The sequence below is a fragment of the Squalius cephalus genome (assembly GCF_949319135.1).
Source record: "Squalius cephalus genome assembly, chromosome: 9".
Lineage (NCBI taxonomy): Eukaryota > Metazoa > Chordata > Actinopteri > Cypriniformes > Leuciscidae > Squalius > Squalius cephalus.
The window spans coordinates 3499865-3522380 of NC_137130.1; the positions used below are offsets into that span (position 1 = coordinate 3499865).

The following is a 22516-nucleotide window of genomic DNA, read 5'->3' on the forward strand; positions in this document are numbered from 1 at the left end:
ATCTCGGTATTTTAATAGATGAATCTCTTTCTTTTACTTCTCATATTCAGCAGCTGTCAAAAAGATTAAAACTTAAACTAGGGTTTTATTTTAGAATCAAATCCTGTCTCTCATTCGAATCTAAAAAGAGGTTAGTTGCTGGTACTTTTATGTCTATTATTGACTATGGTGATGTTTTATATATGCATGCTTCGTCTCAAAGTTTACATGCACTGGACACTATATACCATGGAGCTTTGAGGTTCATCACTGGTCTTAAAGTCCTCACTCACCACTGTGAACTGTATGAACGTGTTGGATGGTCTTCTCTGTCAACACGGAGACTTCAACACTGGTATGTTTTTATATATAAGGCTATTTTAGGTCTTCTTCCATCCTACCTTCTCACCTACATCAGTGTAAAAAATATTGGGACTTACAATCTTCGGTCCCAGGATCTTGTCCTTCTGTCTGTACCAAATGTTAGAACTGAGCTGGGGAAAAAGGCGTTTAACTTTGCTGCGTTTAACTCCCTCTGCATGGAACAAGTTACAGAAAAATTTGAAACCTAATAAGCTTGTCTCATTGGTTACTTTTAAGAGGATATCAACTGACTTGGAAGCAGCCACATCTGGCTGTAGTTGTTCTGCATGATATGCTAAGGATTTGTGGTTGATGTATCTGCTATTTTAGTTGTTTTATGTTATTGTGTATTCTGTGTTGTACGTATGGTTGTACTGCTGCCTATCTTGGCCAGGACACTCTTGAAAAAGAGATTTTTAATCTCAACGAGTACTTTCCTGGTTAAATAAAGGTAAAAAAAAAAATAATAATTAGTGACATCACCAACCCTAGAATTTACATAAACCCCGCCCCCTGAACACGGTTTATAGATTATCAAGAATATGCTAATCAATGACTAGAAGATAACTACACATCAGCTACATAAATTCATCAACTAACCATTCAGAAATGTCCTGTTGCTTCTACATGTTGTCACTTCTTCTTGAGTCTCTCCATCATTGTCTGACTCCGGTTTGAACATAAAAGGCTAAAGGTTTTTGAAATTTTCAGTGCATGTGTGCGTGAGGTAAAAGGACACAAGCTCTTGAAGCTCCGCCCCCTGTGCCGGGAGCAGCAGCTCATTAAAGGAACAGACAAAACGGTGCGTTTTTGCTCATCCTCAAAAAGTGACAACTTTAACATGCTATATAAAAATATCTGTGGGGTATTTTGAGCTAAAACTCCACATACACACTCTGGGACATCAGAAACTTATTTTACATCTTGTGAAAAGGGCATTATACCACACCTTTAAAACAACAACTGCCATATTCTTGATTGACAAGTTCTTTACACTGTACTTTTCTGCCAGTATTAACCAATATGGAATGAAGTGTTTCTAAATGATGTGTTAGTGTGTTAGTAACTTCTCTGTATGCACTCATATATTATTCAATTTACTTATATATCATGCACTATATTGACAATATATAGCTACTGTGTTAAATCAGTGAAGGTTTTGGAGCACTGTTTATAATACATAATATATTACCTGTAGGCAATTTCTTTATCATACATATATAATGTATATCACCCATATCCATCTGAATAAATGAAATATAATCATAATAAATAAAACCTGTAATAGCCTACCATTTGGCTGATGCCAATTGATTATTGATTTTATATATTTTGGTTCTGCATTTGCACAGAGGCTGTGATTGAGCAATATTGCAGTGTTAATCCATATGTCTACCCAATGTAAATAAACTAACAGCGTATACTATTCTGGTGGTAGACACATGCTGTTGTGTTTAATGCATTAGATATCTAGCTATTTCCTAAAGTCAATCAAAACGTGTGCATACATAGATTGTGCACATTGTTCTGGAAGGCGCGTCCCAGGTAAAGTCACATGACTCTGGCGGTGGGCTTTCTCCCTCCCAGCAAATATTGGTCCGACGGCAACGTCATGTCCCTGGCCAAAAATAGTCGCGGTAGGACGGAAAAAATCGGTAAAAATATGTAACACAGAACTTTACAAAAAAATGCATCCAAAAACGTGTGTACATGTCTACATTTCTCTGGGGTTGCATGTACAATTGTTGCTTTGACTTTTAGCTAGGCTTACGTGTAGTTCAATATAGCCTACTGTTGTGAAAGGATGTCCAGTAGGTGACGTTCTTTACACGTGCATTTATAGTCCATTATGACCCTCGATGGAATCCTTATGAAATATGAAAAAGCAATTGTGCTTATGCCTTGGTTAATACAACTGCAATAATTAAAGTTATTTTTTAAAGAGTATTTTTTTTGCAATAGGGGGGTCTTGCTTGAGACGTATAAAGGACATCAGTGGACGTCAATACACAATGTGATGAATTGACGTCTTCTGACGTCCTTTATACATCTCAAGCAAGACCCCCCTTCTGCAAAAAATACATAGGCTACTATAGTAATTTATAGTAAATACTTGCTTTTAAATCTGTGCTTTTAACCCGTAGTAAAGTACTTGAATTAATGTTTTGTGGTATATATAGTTGTTGTGGTAACATAACAACTACAGTAGCCTAATATAAAATTACTTTACCCAATGATTTACAAAGTTTTCTTATAATACAATACAGTTTACTTTAGTAAAAACTAAAGTATAGTAGGGGAGAGCGGGGCACAAAGTAACGCTTTTTGACTTTCTCAGTTTGTGTAAATCTACTTATGGTTCAGAGTATTTATTTTTTCCCACATTCATTTCCCACATGTCTAGTACAAGTATGTGTTTTTGTTTTATCAATACAGTATATACTTTTTTCTTGATATACCCCGAAAGAATGGAAGTGAAATGTGACAACATGCCCCATAGGTGGGGTACATTGTAACATGTGCAGGGGCACATTGTAACATGACCATATGACAGCTTAAAATGTTATCTGATCTAATAAAAAAAATATACAAAACAAACTAAAATATTTTCTAAATAAAATACAATTAAAAAACTTTTTCATATAAAATAATGGCAATTTTTAATAATTAAATATAAACTCATTTTTGAGTTTTGACTACGAACACATGAAAACACAGCTATACAACATAGTTCAAAACAAATAAATAATTAGTAATTTTTGAACATTGACTCTCAGTCTTTATTCACCTTTTTCTCATGTTTTCTCAATAAAATTAATAAAAGTATAGAATATAATAGCATATTTCTAATAGGGGCACATTGTAACGCAGTGTTACAACATGCCCCCGCCTGCACAACTGGGATTTAAACCCTGCTAGTGTCTTCTGCTAGTTAGCGAAGCATTAAATAACTAGCTCAACTGTTAAATAACATCTTGGAGATTAAAATAATATCAGATTTGTCTTATTTTAAATAAACACAAAAAATAGAGATGAAAAATTAACTTAGTAAGAAATTTACTTTTGCTATGGTTTAATAAATGTCTATATCTTCCAAAAAATAAATAATTTTGGCGGATTTTTTTTTTTTCTATATAGTGTTGATATGGCAACTAGTAAATACACAAAGTTTCGTCATCCAAGCATGTGCGGAAGTATTTAAAACAAGCGTGTTACAACTAACCCCGCGTTAGGTTGTGCCCCGCGCTCCCCTATAGTTTTTTTTTTATAGTTTATCAGTTCACTATATAACACTAGTCTACAGTATGCTGTAGCATACATTTACATATAGTATTTTTCCATGTTGTTAAAAGCAAGAATTTTTTATAAAATGCACAATTATTTGTATTTACATCTTTATTTAAATTATATTCACAAAGTGGTGTTGTTATTTGATTGTGAAGGCACTGCATTTTAGTCATTCAACCTGTTTTCTGTACATTTTCATTCAATTATATTATTTTTATGACATTTATGTGTATACATGTAAAACAGATCTATTCTTGACCTATGTCAAAATAAAATCTCTCGCGAGCGCATGGACTGTGTCGGATTCTGCAGTCCAGCGCAGTTGCTCTCCACCGACTGCACTGATCAAAAGCACGATGGGAAACGACTTGCTTGACGACACAGCTTAATGCTCATTGGTTTAAACAACCGCAAACAATTTGGTTCAAACAATTATGCAATTTAATTTTTATATATATATATATATATATAAAAAAAACACATATAGGCCTAGGCCTATGTCTGAATTAAAGAAAAACATGACTGATAAACATGTATTTGGAACGGAATTAAATAAGTACTTGTTCATTATATTTATTTTCATATAAGAGCAACAGAACTTAAATTAGGCTAAATCCAGTTTATTAGCAACAACTCTGTGCACGAGCGTGAATCCCGCGATATCCATCTTTGATCTCGCAGGTGTCAGATCCACTGCGAGAAGAGAGATCTGTCCGGCTCGCCAGCACTTTTTTCACTCCTCCTCTCACTGCAGCCGCCTTACTCTCGCATACATTTCAGGCGAGGCAAGTCGCATCTCAAACAAGCCTAATGTGCCATATTGTGTCGAGACTTCGTTGAAGCAAATGTGCCATATTGTCGAGACTTCGAAGCAATCATCACCCGTCTCCACGTTGACCCCTAGTGGTTAGAATAGTGTAAATGCAAAAAAAAAAAAAAAATCAGGCCAAACATGCCATGCATAACATATTTTGCAAATGTTTTATTTAACAAAAAAGTTATTATAATCAAAATGCAAACGGACAAACAGACACATAGAGAATACTGCCTTTATTCATACTTAAATCAAATAAGTATGTTAACTAAATTTAAGAAGGCAACTCTGAATTTACAGAACAAAAAAATGTTTTAAAAATAAAAAAATGCAAATACTTTGTTTCTAAATACTTAAGGAACTTTTTTAAAAACTGTTAAGCATGTTAAAGAAATTAATTATTTTTAATATAAATCACGTTAATGGTATGCTGCCCTACAAAGCAAAAAGGCAGTAACTACGCAGAGTGCAGAACTGAGAAAAATGACTTTAAAGTTATTCTGTCATCCAGCCTAAGTAGTTGTAGGTAGATTATTGGACATGTGGCTGTTTTGTTACTTTATATTAGCTTATTCTTTGTATATATCAATCCTCATATTTAATTTGATATTTTACCCCTATTTTGCAGTTACTGTATTCTTGCTTTGTAAATTTGCTTTGTATTACTTACCAAAAACGTGGCACAATACCAAGGAAAAAGGCAGTAACTACAGATTCTCCAAAAACTATTACCATTTTTCTCCAAAACGACACACATTTGAGATAAGATGTTTTGTCACATAAAGGATGCCTTGAATGTCATGAAAATGATAATAACTCATTTTTGACCAAAAATGCAGTTACTGCCTTTTTGCTTTGTAGGGCAGAATGGACGGACGGACGGACGGACGGACGGACACACACACACACACACACACACACACACACACACACACACGGTTTTGTTTTTCATACAGTACTTTGCATAGACAGTATATATACTGGACACAGCGACCCCATTGGATTCAACGGAGGAAAGTGAAGTCAATTAGAAGCACTAACTTCCTGATGGTCGAGCGTACTGCCCTGACGGCCCTGACTCAAACTGAGCTTCTAGTAGCTGTGCCAAGCGAAATCTGAATCATTCCCTTCCGAAACTTGCAGAGACGGAGAGTGTGAGTAGGAGGTGTCCATGAGATAGAAGCAGGAGAAACTTTTGCTTAGTATTCTGATTAATAACTTTGCCATTTTGCCTCCACGTCCCCCCCCCCCGATTGCGCGCGAGCTTCTCCTCCTGTCCATACGGTAACTCTCTACTGTGCGACAGAGAGTCGCGTGGGTATGACGCAATCGTTAGCCTATTTTTACAAAAACTGCTTCTACGGGGCCATAACGTAAGATACAAGGTAATGGAGCCTTTTATACATTTTCGTGTTTATTTAGAAATAAATAATGGACAAATGAAGTCTTTAAACGCCTCAGATGTAAAGTTATTCGCTGTCAAAGTGACGCCAAAATGAATGGGAGTCAATGGGATGCTAACAGCAGGTGATGGTCTGATAGCCAATGGCGGCGCCCGGGGAAGCTTCAACATAATATGAAACGCTGCCCCCCTGGTACTTTGTGCTGCGACGCCATTCTGGATTTTGTCGTTCGCTTGTACGGTGGCTCTGAATTGTCAAAAAAACCTCTCAAAATACTGGCTGTGGATGCGAAAAACGCAGAAAATCGAACCCGATCCGAATTTTTTTTATTACGGACGAAAGTTTCGTAGACAGTGTGCAAGCGTGATTGACATAAAGTGAGGTCGAATTTTTTTTTTAACGTGCGAAAATTTCGGATGCGAATTTCGGACTCGGTGTGCAATGGCCTTTAAGGCCCTTTCACACTGGACGCGATTTTGACGCACGAATAATTCGCGCGATGGTTTTATTTTTTGATCAGCTGTTAGTGTAATGAGTGCTTCCACACCGAGCGCGAATGTGATGCGGCGAAAAAACGACTTTTATTTTTTTCGCTTCGATGTCGATTTTTTTTTTACTTTTGCGGCGACAGAAAAGGCTTCAGCCAATCATACTACAAGGACAACGATTTGAAAGACAATGTGTGGCGTAGCATTGCCAACCAACTCGGTTATCTTGACTGTGAGTATGTTGTGTGATAGTTTTAGTCGTTGTATAGTCCTGTGCTGTGTAGGCTAGCAGGCCAAACATTTGGGATAGAAAGCTAACACTATTATCGTCAAAGATAGAGACAGAGACCGTGTTTACTTTGAACGCGTAACAAAATGTAGTGAGACTATTTAGGGCTGCTTTTAGTATACTATACATTCATTGTGTGATATCTACAGTTTCTAGTCGAATGATTTTTAACTTACTTACTTTGTGTGTTACATGTAATGTGTAGTTACATTACAAAACGCACTGTGTAAAAAACTGTGCACATAAGCATACTCCCCTTCAGACTCCCTGTTCTGTAAGATTGGGTGCACCCCAAACCTTCGTTTCTGTCTTTTAAAGGAGCTGTATGTAAGATTGTGGCCAAAACTGGTACTGCAATCACTGTATCCCCTCTCCCTCCCCCCTGACTCCAGGTTGCCAGATATGTTGCAGGATCCAGCAGGAACGTAGGCTGCTACAAGGAGCTGCAGCTGTGGTAACTAGAGCAGAGCTGGCAACCCGGATGCCGAAACACTACTGACTTCGTGATTGGTAGATAGGCAGAGGGTGGAGCATCAGGCCAAAACACAAGATGACAACATCAACATCAGTTGAGGGCTGCAACTTCACTTTTTAAATGACAATATCCTGGCCGTACTACTGTTGTCAGTGATATAAGTATTTGAAATGAACATGATTTCTTAATGTCTAGTGACATATCAGGGCCATTTTATGATTAATTGAAATACATTTCTTACATACAGCTCCTTTAAATAAAATGAAAAGCTCGTCTTCACAGGATGCTATGACTATGACTGGATGATGATGATGATGATGATGAAGTGTCCATGTTTTCTCAGCTGTCGGCGCGATTCGCGCAAAGGTTTTGGAATATTGAAGCTCTCTGAACTTCACAGACGTCGCAAATTCGCGTTGCGGCTGATGTGAATGGTTTTGATGCGAACTATTCGCACACGAACTATTCGCTTTTTCGTTTCGCTTTTTCGTTACGCATCCGGTGTGAAAGGGCCTTTAGTCTGCTATGAGCGAGAGATGGAGAGGAGGAGCGCTAGAGTAAAACCCTGCCCTCTGTTCAATATTCCATTTCACTTGGAAATACGTCACAACACTGGAGAAAAGTCGTTTGCAACTTCCGGTTCACGGGGACTTTAATTACTCACCATCAAGTTGGTCTTCGCATCACAAATTAAGATATTTTTGATGAAATCTGAGATCTTTCTGTTCTTCTATTGACAGCTACACAACTACCAATTTGATGCTTCAAAAAGTTCATAAAGAGATCGTAAAACTAATCCATATGAATTGAGCAGTTTGATCAAAATTTTCTAAAGAGAAGTGATCGCTTTATGTGATGAACAGATTGAATTTAGTATCATAGCTTGTATCAGCAGACCTAGGCTACAATTTGTTTCGGATAAAAACAAAGAAAGCTTTTTCTCAAATGTGTTCAAATGTTTTCTCCTGATTATCCTCTGGTGGTGTTATGAGAGCTTTCACTAATGCTCTTTTGTATTGATTACAGATTCTGACTGCATTCTTCATCCTTGCTTCTCTAACCCGAACTCTTCAACAACGTATAACAGTAATATGCAACACAATCTCATGACAATTTGTATTTACGTTTTGCAGAATTGATGTGTATAAACTCGAATAATTTCATTCATAAAAGTTTTTGTACGGTCCGCTTACACCCCAATGATGGTAATGTTTAGGGGTGGATCTCATGCTTACTTTTTTTTTAAAATAATTGTATGTTTTAAATTAATAGTATATGACCTTCACTCATTGTGTTTTGTGCTGGTTACAGATTCTTACGCCTGGTGGGGTATGACTGCCGTGATGGAAGACACAAGTTACGAAAGTACCCGAAGTAATTTAAAGAGTTAGTTCAACCAAAAATGCAATTTCTGTCATTAATTACTCACCATCAAGTTGGTCTTTGCATCACAAATTAAGATCTTTTTGATGAAATCTGAGATCTTTCTGTCCTTCTATTGACAGCTACACAACTACCAATTTGATGCTTCAAAAAGTTCATAAAGAGATCGTAAAACTAATCATCAAGCGTAGCGTTAGTTCTGGCTGGTCATGTCAAGCTCACATCAGCTGACCCTCAGCTGATCCACATCTACCTATAGGAATACGACGCCTATCACCGTATACATATATAAGCTCCTTCAGTATTATCAGCAGCTATTGCGTTTCTCAGGAGCTAATTACCCTCCTCCATCCCCAGCTCCTCCTCTCGCCCAGTCAGGATTTGGCATTCTGATTCTCCTTGAATCAGAATAAATTCTCGAAATATGTTGTTCTTTAAAATTTAGAATTAAATATATTTGCAAACTTCATGTTGGTTCTGTTCTTTTTACCCCAAGGGGGATTATTGCTGCTCTCCCTGCTCTTATCCATGCTAGGCTGCATGGATGCGCAGGGAGTTCTCTCCCAGAACGGAAACATACTGCCAATCCAAACTGAATGGTAATTGTCAATCGTATTTGATGGTAGTGGTCCTGACGGAACATATGAATTGAGCAGTTTGATCAACATTTTCTAAAGAGAAGTGATCGCTTTATATGATGAACAGATTGAATTTAATATCATACCTTGTTACCAGCAGGCCTAGGCTACTATAATTTGTTTCGGATAAAAAGCAAAGAAAGCCTTTTCTCAAATGTGTCCAAATGTTTTCTCCTGATTATTCTCTGGTGGTGTTATGAGAGCTTTCACTAATGGTCTTTTGTATTGATTACAGATTCTGACCGCATTCTGCATCCTTGCTACTATAACCGTAACTCTTCAACAACGGATAACAGTAATATGCAACACAATCTCATGACAATCTCAATCTCAATCTCAATCTCAATTTGTTTTTACGTTTTGCAGAATTGATGTGTATAAACTCGAATAATTTCATTCATAAAAGTTTTTGTACGGCCCACTTTACACCCCTGTGATGGTAATGTTTAGGGGTGGATCTCATCCTTACTTTTTTTTTTTTTTAAATAATTGTATGTTTTAATAGTATATGACCTTCACTCATTGTGTTTTGTGCTGGTTACAGATTATGACACCTCTCCGGGTATGATTGCCACTATGATGGACCCCACAATTATTGAAATTACACAGGGTAATTTAAAGAGTTAGTTCAACCAGAAATGCAAATTCTGTCATTAATTACTCACCATCAAGTTGGTCTTCGCATCACAAATTAAGATCTTTTGGATGAAATCTGAGATCTTTCTGTCCTTCCATTGACAGCTACACAACTACCAATTTGATGCTTTAAAAAGTTCATAAAGAGATCGTAAAACTATGAATTGAGCAGTTTGATCAACATTTTCTAAAGAGAAGTGATCGCTTTATGTGATGAACAGATTGAATTTAGTATCATAGCTTGTATCAGCAGGCCTAGGCTACTATGATTTGTTTCGGATTAAAAGCAAAGAAAGCCTTTTCTCAAATGTGTCCAAATGTTTTCTCCTGATTATCCTCTGGTGGTGTTATGAGAGCTTTCACTGATGGTCTTTTGTGTTGATTACAGATTCTGACTGCATTCTGCATCCTTGCTTCTCTAACCCGAACTCTTCAACAACGGATAACAGTAATATGCAACACAATCTCATGACATATTGTATTTACGTTTTCATTCATAAAACTTTTTGTACAGTCCGCTTACACCCCTCACCCCAGTGATGGTAATGTTTAGGGGTGGATCTCATGCTTACTTTTTTTTTTTTTTTAATAATTGTGTTTTAATAGTATATGACCTTCAATTATTGTGTTTTGTGCTGGTTTACAGATTGCTATCAGCATATTTTACTTATGCCACGAGAAAGACCCATGATGTGGAACATCTCAGGCAAGTCTGTTGACTTTCTCAAAGGCTTGATAGTTACGCGCGTCATGCCCTCGTTCTACATCTTCGTCATCCTCATTAGTTTGCCCCTGAACGCTTTGGCCTTGGTGACGTTCACCTGTAGGATTAAAGTGAAGAAACCAGCTGTGATCTACATGTCTCACCTGGCGTGTGTGGACCTGTTCTTCACCCTGTTGCTGCCTCTGAAGATCCACTACCAGCTGAACGCTTCAGATTGGGTGTTCGGTGAGGTGGCGTGTCGTGTGCTCAGTGCTGCTTACTACTGCTACATGTACTGCTCCATACTTCTGATGATGTGCATAAGTGTGGACAGACTGCTGGCTGTGGCGCTTCCCATCACCTCTCAAACCTGGAGGAGCGCAAGGAAAGCCATGTGTGTGTGTGTGCTGGTCTGGCTTCTGGCGATCGCTGGTACGGTGCCACTTCTCTCAATGAGACAAACGCTCAAGGTTGAGGACGTGGGCGTCACTTGTCATGATGTACTGCGCCAAAACGACCCTTCAAGGCTGTATTATGTGTACCTATTCTCCATTCTCTCCTGCCTCTACTTCTTCTTGCCACTGGTTATTACCTTAGTGAGCTACTTTACTATCATATATGTACTCAGTGCAAAGTCTGAACGCTTAGCAACATCATCATCACCTTCAGGCATTCGAAGGAAAGCTGTGATTATGACTATTGCTGTGCTGATTGAGTTTGTGTTGTGTTTTGCTCCAACCAATGGCATCCTGTTGTACCACTATGTTGGTTTAGCTACAAGAAGAAACATTGGGGAGGGAGATTCATCATATGCTGTTTACCTGTTGGCTGTGTGTTTGGGGAGCGCAAGTGTTTTTCTGGACCCTCTTCTGTACTACTACGGCTCGTCTCAGTGCAGACAGCAAATGAGATCTGTGTTTTGGTGCAGAAAGGCAAAAAGAGCGAAAACAGCAAACACATGAAATGCTCTCACTACAGCAGCACAATAGAAAACAAAAGTCTCTTAAAGATCTCTCTTAAAGGGGTGATTGATTATGATTTCACTTTTCTAACTTTAGTTAGTGTGTAATGTTGCTTTTTGAGCATAAACAACATCTGCAAAGTTACAACGCTCAAAGTTCAAAGCAAAGGGAGATATTTGCTTTTAAAGAAATTGCTTTTTAAGGCCTACAACAAACGGCTGGTAGAGACTACACCACATTCCTCCCGGGTTAGTGACATCACCAACCCTAAAATTTACATAAACCCCGCCCCCTGAACATGGCTTATAGATTATCAAGAATATGCTAATCAATTACTAGAAGATAACTACACATCAGCTACATAAACTCATCAACTAACCATTCAGAAATGTCCTGTTGCTTCTACATGTTGTTCTTCTTGAGTCTCTCCATCATTGTCTGACTCTGGTTTGAACATAAAAGGCTAAAAGTTTTTGAAATTTTCAGTGCATGTGTGTGTGAGGTAAAAGGACACGATCTCTTGAAGCTCCGCCCCCTGTGCCGGGAGCAGCAGCTCATTTGCATTTAAAGGAACAGACACAAAACGGTGTGTTTTTGCTCACCCTCAAAAAGTGACAACTTTAACATGCTATATAAAAATATCTGTGGGGTATTTTGAGCTAAAACTTCACATACACACTCTGGGGACATCAGAGACTTATTTTACATCTTGTGAAAAGGGCATTATACCACACCTTTAAAACAACAACTGCCATATTCTTGCTTGACAAGTTCTTTACACTGTGCTTATCTGCCAGTATTAACCGATATGGAATGAAGTGTTTCTACATGATGTGTTAGTGTGTTAGTAACTTCTCTGTATGCACTCATATATTATTCAATTTAATTATATATCATGCACTATATTGACAATATGTAGTAGCTACTGTGTTAAATCATTGAAGGTTTTGGAGCACTGTTTATAATGCATAATATATTATCTATAGGCAATTTCTTTATCATACATACTGTATATGTATATAATGTATTTCACCCATATCCATCTATATTAATAAATTAAATATAATCATAATAAAACCTTTAATACCTACCATTTGACTGACGCCAAATGATTATTGATTTTACATATTTTGGTTCTGCATTTGCACAGAGGCTGTGATTGAGCAATATAGCAGTGTTAATCCATATGTCTACCCAATGTAAATAAACTAACAGCGTATACTATTCTGGTAAACACATATGCCGTTGTGTTTAATGCATTAGATATCTAGCTATTTCCTAAAGTCAATTACACCAAAACGTGTGCATATATAGATTGTGCACATTGTTTCTGGAAGGCGTGTCCCAGGTAAGGTCACATGACTCTGGCGGTGGGCTTAAATAATATGGTTTAGTAAGTAATAGAGAGAGAGAGAGAGAGTAAGTACAGTAATCTAATAACACTGTTGAAGATTTAATTAGTAGCTAGTAATTTATTACTTTTTTTTTAGAGTAACTTACCCAACACTGCATGAATTATGTTAGGAGATTCATGTTGTAATGCAGAAATATTCATTGATTGGGAAAAAAAAATACTACTTTTTAAATATGAAATTAAATCCTTTCCCTCTGTCTCATGGAATAGTAAAGTGTCCATTTTACTATGCACACTTGAATTGTGAATTTGGACATCCCAGCTAACAATTCATGGTTCCCAGAACGTTCTCGGAACGTTAGTTTTTGGTTGCGGGAACGTTCCCTTAAGGTTAGGGTTTGGTTAGGTTTTGGTTCCCATGGAAAGTTTTCTTAACGTTCAGGGAATGTTAGTTTTTAGTTACATTGCAACCTTTAGGGAACGTTCCCCTAACATTCTCTTAACGTTGCAACCTTTAGGCAACGTTCCCCTAACGTTCTCTTAACGTTGCAACCTTAAGGTAACATTCCCCTAACGTTCTCTTAACGTTGCAACCTTTAGGTAACATTCCCCTAACGTTCTCTTAACGTTCTCTTAACGTTGCAACCTTTAAGTAACGTTCCCCTAACGTTCTTTTTTTACATTAACCTAACCTTTAAAAAACTTTAACAATTTTATTATTACTTTAAACTGTCTGTGCATGAACAAGATTGAATGATTATATATTAGCAGGAATGAATGAGCAAACTTGATGGGATTTAAATATAATACTTTAATATACAATATAAAATTAACAATAAAAGGCCTAGAAATATAATACAAGAATCAGAATCAATTTTATACAGTTTTAGTATACAACTATACAAATAAGACAATATCAATACAAGTACAAATGGAGTGCAAAGTAATAGTGCAAAAGTAGTGTGCAAGATGCATATTGGAACGATAAAGTATGTAATGTTTAGGTAAATGGCCAAAGTGGCAAAAATACAATTGCTTTAATAAAAAATAAAAATAAAAAAAAATACAAAACATAAAGATTAAAAAAAATAGAGCTCCATGGTTTTAAAGGCTCAGTCCTTCTCAGCTGACCTAAAAAGAAAGAAACAAACGTTTGATATGTCATACTAATAATGAAGACAGACAAAAGCAAGACAAATTGCCTTACTAACAACCCTGTTTTTTTTATGATCACAAATATTGATAGTTTTCCCATTCCTTTGATTATTATTATTATTATTATTATTATGAACATCACATAGACGAATTTCAATTTACCGTCTGTGTGGGGCAAACTTCAGCACTTGCCCAATCAAGTCCTCCACGTCTGCTGCAGTCAGCGCAGGGAAGTTTTTCTGGGAGGCCGCTAGAGTAGAAGTCAAAATGAAGCAAAGTTACAAGTCAAATTAAAACCACCTTTGTCACATAACTACAACTGTGTTCTCCTATAGGGTAGGGAGGGAAGTATGTGATTTGAGATGTAGCCATCAAAAATGTGCAGTGGGAACCATAGACTGTAAAAAATAGGTGGGAACCAATGGCATACTAGTATACTACTCATAGCCTACTACGTTTAACATGTGTTTATATAGCAGAAATAGTAAGAAGTATAGTATAGAAGTTGTAGGCAGTATAGGCTACGGTTCCAAATTCAGCATAAGAAAACATACACAAATCGCCCACATATGAGCATGTTTACACAATTATCTACTTACAAGGATCATTTAGAAAGTTACTTAAATTCTTGTGCTATGTGAGAAATTCAGCACAATTTCTCAACCGTAATGCGCTCAGTTTTAAGGTGCTTTATTGACCTTATTCACAGCAGCGCCATCTTTGATTTTTAACGGGAAAGACAGCGAGACTGTGAGGGATAGACATACATTCTCTTCAGTACTGTTATTTAATGTTTTTGAATGGACGAAACACTGCAAGAATATATTTCCCAGAATTTCAGTAGACCAAGAAAAATGAAAAAATGAACTGTTGAAAATTATAAGTGATATAGGATTTTTTTTTTTTTTTTTTTTTTTTTTACAGCGGATGTCATTAAAAATCAGGTAAATAAATCTATCCCTCAACGTCTCGCTTTCATAATCATACCTGTCATGGCGCTGCTCTGAATAAGGTCTACTGGCACAACACATATTTTTGCATTCGTATGCGGTCTCATGCACGCGCATCCTTCGTGACGTCAGTGAGGTCTCGAGAGTATAAAAGCGCGCGAGTGGGCGGATTGATTCACAGAGTGTTTGTGTCGTTGTTGTGAAGAAAACTGAAAATGGTGCAACTTTCTAAAACTGGAGCGAGAGACTCGCTAAGAGCTGGTCATCCTCCTGCAGGTTTGCACATTTGGTCACATAATGAAACCTTTTAAAGTAGCTTCTTTTAATTATTTCTTGTTTTGTTTGCGCTGTATAAGTAGTTTAAGATTTAATTTTAACGATGCGTTTTAAATGTAGATTATTGAATTGCATGCTATTTTTGTGAATGTAGGCCTACTTTTGCGGGTGTAGTCCGAGCAGTGTTTTTGCACCGTGCACTGGGAGGAAAACAACCATCAGCTCTTGTTTTCTTACTAACTGTTAGGTGTCACAGAGGATGTGAGTTCAGATTACTTAGTTTCAGTTTCTACTTCTACTGTGATTTAATACGATTAGTGCACCAGACCCGGTTCTACGGAGGTTTTATCAGTTGATGCTGTAATAATATATTGGGCGAAACAGATTTGGCAAATGCTCCAGTGCATATTTGTGTTTGCGCTCTGGAGAACGTCAAATTAATCTATTTACAACGTGTTTTGCAGCGATGAGCAATGTAGCCAATCACAGACATAGTTGTTGATTTCTGGAACGCAATGGCCAATCAGAGACGTTTAAGTTAATCCACTCGCCGTTCAAAAATATTGTTTTTCATGTTGCTAATACCTGTGACACACTGCGATTTTGGCGATCCTAAAAGATAATTACAAATCGCACTGTACGACACAGATCTAATAAACTTGGGTACGACATTTATGTAGACTGCACGATGATAACAACCATTGAATCGTAGGCTACTACGCAGTATGTAATAAAACGTCGCACTATCATCAGCATGCGCTAGTGGTAAACAAAAACAGCAAGATGGCTGTGTACCTTCTCTTAAAGGGATAGTTCACCCAAAAAACTAAAATTATTTACTCACCGTCATGTTGCTACAAACCTGTATGAGTTTCATCAACTGTTTTATTAAAACATTCTTTAAAATATCATCTTTGTGTTCAACAAACTCATACAGGTTTGGAACAGGGTAAGTAAATGATAATTTTTCATTTTTGGGTGAACAATCCCTTTAATTCACTACACAAATTGAGGGAGTTACACATCTGTCCACATCTTGGTCTAGAGGATCTTGTGCATTTGTGAACTTATGCAATCTAGTGACAGTGACGTGCAAGTAGGGCCGTCATATAGCTTTAAAGGTAACAAACAACCTGTTATGAAAACCAATGCCATTTTTAATTACCTGAGTGTTTCACAATCTTCTGGGCCCTTTAAAACTGCAAGCACTGAACACTCCCTCATTGTACCGTTCACTGACTTTTTTTAGACTGATGTGAGCGGGCGGCTTGTTTTATTGAGCAAATATTTGCACGCTCACCCTCAGGGCCTCGATAGACCTGCCAAAAATTCAGAACAACAGGGCCAATGGACTGAGATGATGGTTGTGGACGTTTGCAGGACTCAAAAAAAACTCTGATTTGTGAGGAAAAGAAGCATCCATCTATAGGAATGAATTGGGAATGCATATTTGTGGCGTTTATCTTGTTCCTACGTCAGCTAGAATGAAGTGTGACATGGCAAAGCTTCTCATTATCTGCTTTTATTTTTATTTATTTTAAATAAGTTTGATATGGAAATGGTTTTAAAACGACCTGTGTTAGTGAATAAAAGCTGTAACATTTCCTAACACGTTCACAATTTAGTGATTTCTACTAAAACTGGAATTGTGCACTCTCTCTACAGTGAAAGCAGGAGGGAAAAGAGTCGTGAAGAAGAGCGCTGATGATAATGGAAATGTGGAAAAGGAGACCAAGAAATTCGACAAAACCAGGTACAGTATTTTCTGCCTAACAAAGTTGCTGATCTCTCTCTGAATCTGAGTTGAAGTGAAATTCAGCTGTTTTCAAATGCTTGTTCAGTCTCTCAACATTTAATGAACGTTTCATATAAAATCAGCTGTTTTGGGCTATGATGGAATGTGCAGTGGTTTCCTAAACCCGCTGGCAGTAACGTTCATATCGTGGTTGCTTTTCTTTTTCTTTCGCATTCTGGTCTGTAACTGAGCATTGAAAGTGGTTCATCAAATTGATGCTTGTGGCTGATGCATTTCTAAAAATGTTTCAGCGCTTTGCATGAAATCAAAGAACCATGCAGTTTCCTCCAGCATGCCACATATGATCTGTTTAGATAATCTTCCACTCATTTTGCTCTACATTATCTGATTTGTTCTCCAGGTCCCTGCCGACCCCGTCTAGAATGCAGCATCTGAGTCTTCTCCTGGCTGGGCCGCTTGAGAAGGTTTGTTGCACCCTAATAACAAGACATTACTAGCATTGCATGCATCCTCCTCCAATCCCATAGTGCACTGCTGCTTTAGAACACCTAAGACAACACAAACAAATAGTTTTTAAGGTTTAAAGTGAGTTGTAGTGGACATCATGCAGTTTCTGCGACTAGTTTCACTAGTTTGCTGTTTTCAGGATTTTTTTGGTTCTGTATTTTTTAATTGGAGTGAGAGTGAAAACTAGGACATGGTCATTAATTCAATTAAGTTGAGTTTAGTCAAAATAGGATTCACTTTATGAACTCTTCAACTCACTTCAGTGATTATTTCCTCTGCAAGTGTCCACATTTCTAAACGAGTGCTTGCCAACTAGTTTGGCTACTAAAATAGCAGCTCCCAAATGAGTTTTCACTTTTTTTGTGTCTTTTGTATTTATTTTCAACTTATGTTTAATTTTTATTATTTTTATTTGTTTGTATTGTATTTATTCTTGTATTTTTTATACATTATTTATTTTTCTATTTAATTTATATATTTTTTTATTTCTATTTAATTTATAATTTTTTTCTATTTAATTTATATTTTTGTTATTTCTATTTAATTTATATCTTTTTTATTTCTATTTAATTTATATATATTTCTATTTCAAATATTTTATTTATTTTTTGTATTTGTTACATATTTTATTTTTTCTATTAAATTTCTGTTTTTTATTTGTATTTCAAATTTATTTCTGTTTAATTTATTAATTATTGTAGGTTTATTTTTTTCATATTTATGTAATTGATCTAAGTATTTAATTTAAATTTTATTATAATTTAGTATACTTATATTTTTCTATTTATTTCTGTTTAATTTTGTATTTCAGTAATGTATTCATCTCATTTAATTTTAGTGTTTTTATTTATTTCTATTTTATTAATTTATATTTGTTTAGTTTATTATTTGTTTGTAATGTGTATCTGTTTATTTAATAATTTTACTTTTGTTTATTAAATTTGCACTGTTTTTAGTAGTTTAAAACTTTTATTTTCTATTTTATTTACTTTGTTAGTCACTTTATTAAAGTAAAAATCCCTTTGTTTCAGAAAAGAAGTGTCATAATTAAAAAAATTTTTTTTTTTTTTTTTTTCCTCTTGCTGCAGTTTGGTCATGATTTCCCAGAGACTCCAGTTTCTGTGCGACACAGCCGAGTCAGACCGAGCGCGGAGAAGCCGCACGTCCCGCGCATCCCCTGCATTCAACAGCCGCGCAAGTGTTGAGCCGCAATGGCCTCCGCTTCTGAACTTCTGATCACCTGACGTGCAGAAGACCACCAGGAGTGTGTTTGTAGGTGAATGTTGAGCATCATGGACCTGACTTGGTAGCCTTGTAACAAAGTTACTGTTATGTGACTTCTCTTCAGGTTGTTTGTTGCTATATTTGTAGCTTTTGCAGTTTTGTGCTTGCGCTGTGTGGAATATTCATTAACCCACTCTGAATTAAAGATTTTGGAAAGAGTTAGGCTTCTGCTTTACTGATGTGATTGCTTGCCATTTAGTTGTAGCATTAATATGCATGGAGTTTCTGGAAATTATTTTTGATAATCATTGAAACAAACTGTTTTCCTACTCTTTCACAAAATGAGACTTTTATACCAGTAAAGTTCACTTTTCCAGCAAATGAAATGGTGGCTGTATTTTCTTTTCATGACCGTTAGGTGGCGGTAGAGTCATTTGTAATTACTTTTAAAAGCCTATTAAATTACCTTTAGGCATAAGGCAGCATTTATAATTGCAAAAGAAACCATTCTGAACTTAAACTTGTCATTCCTGTTGTGCATTTCAACACAAAGATGTACAATTAATAAGTTTCAGATTTGCACTTCTATAAAAGAGAAATTGTTTTTTTTGGCCAAGCTCACATAACTTAAGGCAAGAAAATAAACTGGATATTCATAAAGAGCTATAGGTATTTCTCATTGTGAAATTGATGGTGAACTTGCACAAGGATGTTAACTTTGATTATCAGCTATGATTTAAGTTTTATTTTGTATTCTGCACACGACACTAACAGAAAGGAAAGTAATATTGAAGGACACAGGATAGAGAAATGTTTTTCAAATCCACCCAATGTTCACTTCATGAAACTAATGACTTATCTGTGAATTTATTTAAATGTACTGCATATATGACCCTGGATCACGTCACCAGTCTCGAGTCGCACGGGTATATCTGTGGCAATAGCCAAATAGCCTTTTATGCCAAAAATCATTAGGATATTAAGTAAAGATCATGTTCCATGAAGATATTTTGTAAATTTCATACCATAAATATATAAAACATTTATTTTTGTGAGTTAATGCAGCACAATAGTGAACATAAATGGACAACTTTAAAGGAGATTTTCTCAATGTTTCAAATTATTTATTTTTTTATCCTAACAAACCATACATCAATGGAAAGCTTATTCAACTTTCAGATGTATAAATCTCAATTTCAAAAAATGTACCCATGTTGACTGGTTTTGAGGTCCAGGGTCACATATTAGGAGTGAGCCTTTTAATCTTTCTATCTGACGTTTCCCATAAAGCGCGCTGGTTTACGGCCGGGTCTGATGTGATGTTTCTCAGGTCATGACATGATGCTCTCTGTGAAGAAGCGCTGCGTGTGGTGTCTTTGAGCTGTCAGTCTGATGGGCTTGGAGGAAGTCTGCGGTATATTTAGGCGTCTGATGCAGACAGCACAAAAGATCCCCCATTGAGTGTGTGAACGGGCCTGATGCCAAAAATGAGACTGGCTTTGAGTCTCGAGGAGGAAGAGGATCAGAAACACTGTCCATCAAAGTTTAGATATGCGTGACTGAATTTGCGTTGCACCATTTGATAAAGGTTATGCTTGAAATGAGTTTGCAGACAAATTGTGCTCATGTATGAATTGTAACTTAAAAAAAGAAAAAAAAAGCATGCTTCACCCAAATTCTTATTATCATAATGGAACTATAATAGAGAATGAAACTCAAAATAATGCAAAAAATACAATTGCATTATGGTTAATTGTCAAAATAATGTCAATGCTCTCGAAATATAACTACAGGACTAAAGTTATAATTAGAATAATTCGACAAAGAATAATTGTAATATGGAATAAATGGATTATATAGCTTATATTTTAAAATATATTTGAAAAACTTTCTTTTAATTTGTAATAATATTTGACAATATTACTGTTTTTACTGTATTTTTTATTTTTTCAAATAAATGCAGCCTTTGCGAGCAGAAGAGACTTAAATAAAAAATCTTAATTTCCTAATTTTTGACTGGTAGTGTAAATACTAATGGTCAAAAATGGCTGTATTTCCTTAATACAAACCATGAAATTAAAAATTAATATAAAAAAAAATATATATAACGTTTTCTTTTTCTTTAGAATAGCATATGATCCAGATGGTTTTTTTTTTTGGTGAGATTTGTCCATTTTCTCTTTTTCTTTACTACTTTCCCCCTCTTCTATGCCTCCTCCCCTTCTTGATTTGAGCTAATAGAGATTGCGGCCGGTTAAATCGATATCAGGAGTTATGCGAAGGATCCCGGTTTACCTGCATGCGGATTAGAGACGCACAGGGATTATAAAGGCATCGCCTATAGCGTGAGGCTTTCAGATATCCCACAAATGAATCCCTGTTTCCATCTCTCCTTCTCCATCACAGACTGATTCTAATGCCTGATATATTTCACATCACAAGCTGTTTTGCATTCATGTATTTTTATGAAGCATATTTCAATCTCATTGTCCCCTGTGAGCCGCTTTCTAACAAAATTACATTTGTTCCAGCTTTTTATATCCCGGGTTACCCTATGCTGAGTTCAAATTACATTTTCCAATATGCAAATCCGGCTCCTGCAGGAAACCTGTATTTATGAAGCATGCTTGATTGTCAGTGTCCGGAATGAAACACAACTTTAACTTTTAACAGTCTAATAAAATAACGAGGCAAGAAAATAACTGCTGATATGACTTCTAAATCATTTGAAATAGAAATAGAAAATAGAAATGGAAATAGAAAATCTAATGCATTACATTTTTCTTCTTTTTTTTCTCTCTTTTTTTCTTGCAGTTAATCTAATTAAAATAAGGCAAGACATGTCAGATGTTCCTAAAGAACATAAGCACAGCAATATGAAAAGGAAATAGGGAAATAAATAAATAACAATAGCTTATATATCAGAGTCTTCCTAAAAAAAAATCTAAAATTTCTTCAATAAACTAAATAATCTTCCACTTTTCATTTTTCAAATTCTCAAGGATTTATGTGTGGATGTGGACAAAGAATAATTGGAATATGGAATAAATGGATTATATAGCTTTGATATTACAGGAATAAATTATATTTTTAAATATATTTAAAAACGTTCTTTTAATTTATTTAATATTTGACAATATTACTGGTTTTACTGTATTTTTTTTTTTTTCAAATAAATGCAGCCTTGGTGAGCATGAAGAGACTTATGATTTATAAGTCTAATCAGTTATTATAAGTCAACATATACAGTATCTTATGACTTAGGATGTATGTATTTAAGGATGTGTGTGTTACTGTAATTCCAAATGTCTTGGAATTAAACAGAAAACAATGGCTTTGTTTTAAGACAATTACATGAATGACTATAAACTTTTCTCAAAATGAAAAAAAAAATGTAATGAAGTATTCTATGCACATTTTGGCAGATGTAAGAAGCATATAGAGAAAATGTGCATGCAGTGTATTCACTCTTCTGTAAGAGTATGCTATTGCAAACATTAATGTATTTCCTATTAAAAGTTTGGGAAAGTTTGGAAACTTTTATTTTACACCAATATTTTCTACTTTTGATGTTGCAAGCATGCAGATTCAGAAGACTTCAAAGTTAATAGACACGGAGTAAATGGCACAGAACTCTGATTTTGATTTCGTGGGCTCTTTCATGTGATCTGACTAACCATATGTTGAAGATCTTTCAGATGTGAGCCTCTTTAACGTTACGCATTACACAAGCTGAAGCCTTCATGTGGGAACACAACCACATCACAAATCATCTCAGTCAGCAGCTGATGACCAGCTATCATGACGGATTCACATTCTCAGGCTGCGGGGAGAACTCTCAACAGGTGTGTGTGTGTGTGTGTGTTGTAGATT

At 36.0% G+C, this 22516-nt stretch overlaps 2 protein-coding genes across 2 annotated transcripts; both read left to right on the forward strand.

Annotated features, from left to right (window-relative positions):
* Positions 1 to 1897: 1897 nt before the first annotated feature.
* LOC307164737 (proteinase-activated receptor 1-like) lies at positions 1898 to 11421 on the forward strand (the record flags this gene model as incomplete). Its single annotated transcript, XM_079881797.1, has 5 exons — positions 1898 to 1979; positions 8411 to 8464; positions 9665 to 9730; positions 10145 to 10204; positions 10403 to 11421. 5 exons carry the CDS (start codon positions 1898 to 1900, stop codon positions 11419 to 11421), a joined length of 1281 nt encoding a protein of 426 aa, XP_079737923.1.
* A 3584-nt stretch (positions 11422 to 15005) lies between these two features.
* On the forward strand, positions 15006 to 18672 carry dap1b (death associated protein 1b). The gene is made up of 4 exons (XM_079881969.1): positions 15006 to 15156; positions 16822 to 16909; positions 17313 to 17376; positions 18508 to 18672. The coding sequence occupies exons 1-4, from the start codon at positions 15096 to 15098 to the stop codon at positions 18622 to 18624; spliced, it is 330 nt and encodes a 109-aa protein (XP_079738095.1). The 5' UTR covers positions 15006 to 15095; the 3' UTR covers positions 18625 to 18672.
* Positions 18673 to 22516: the final 3844 nt, after the last annotated feature.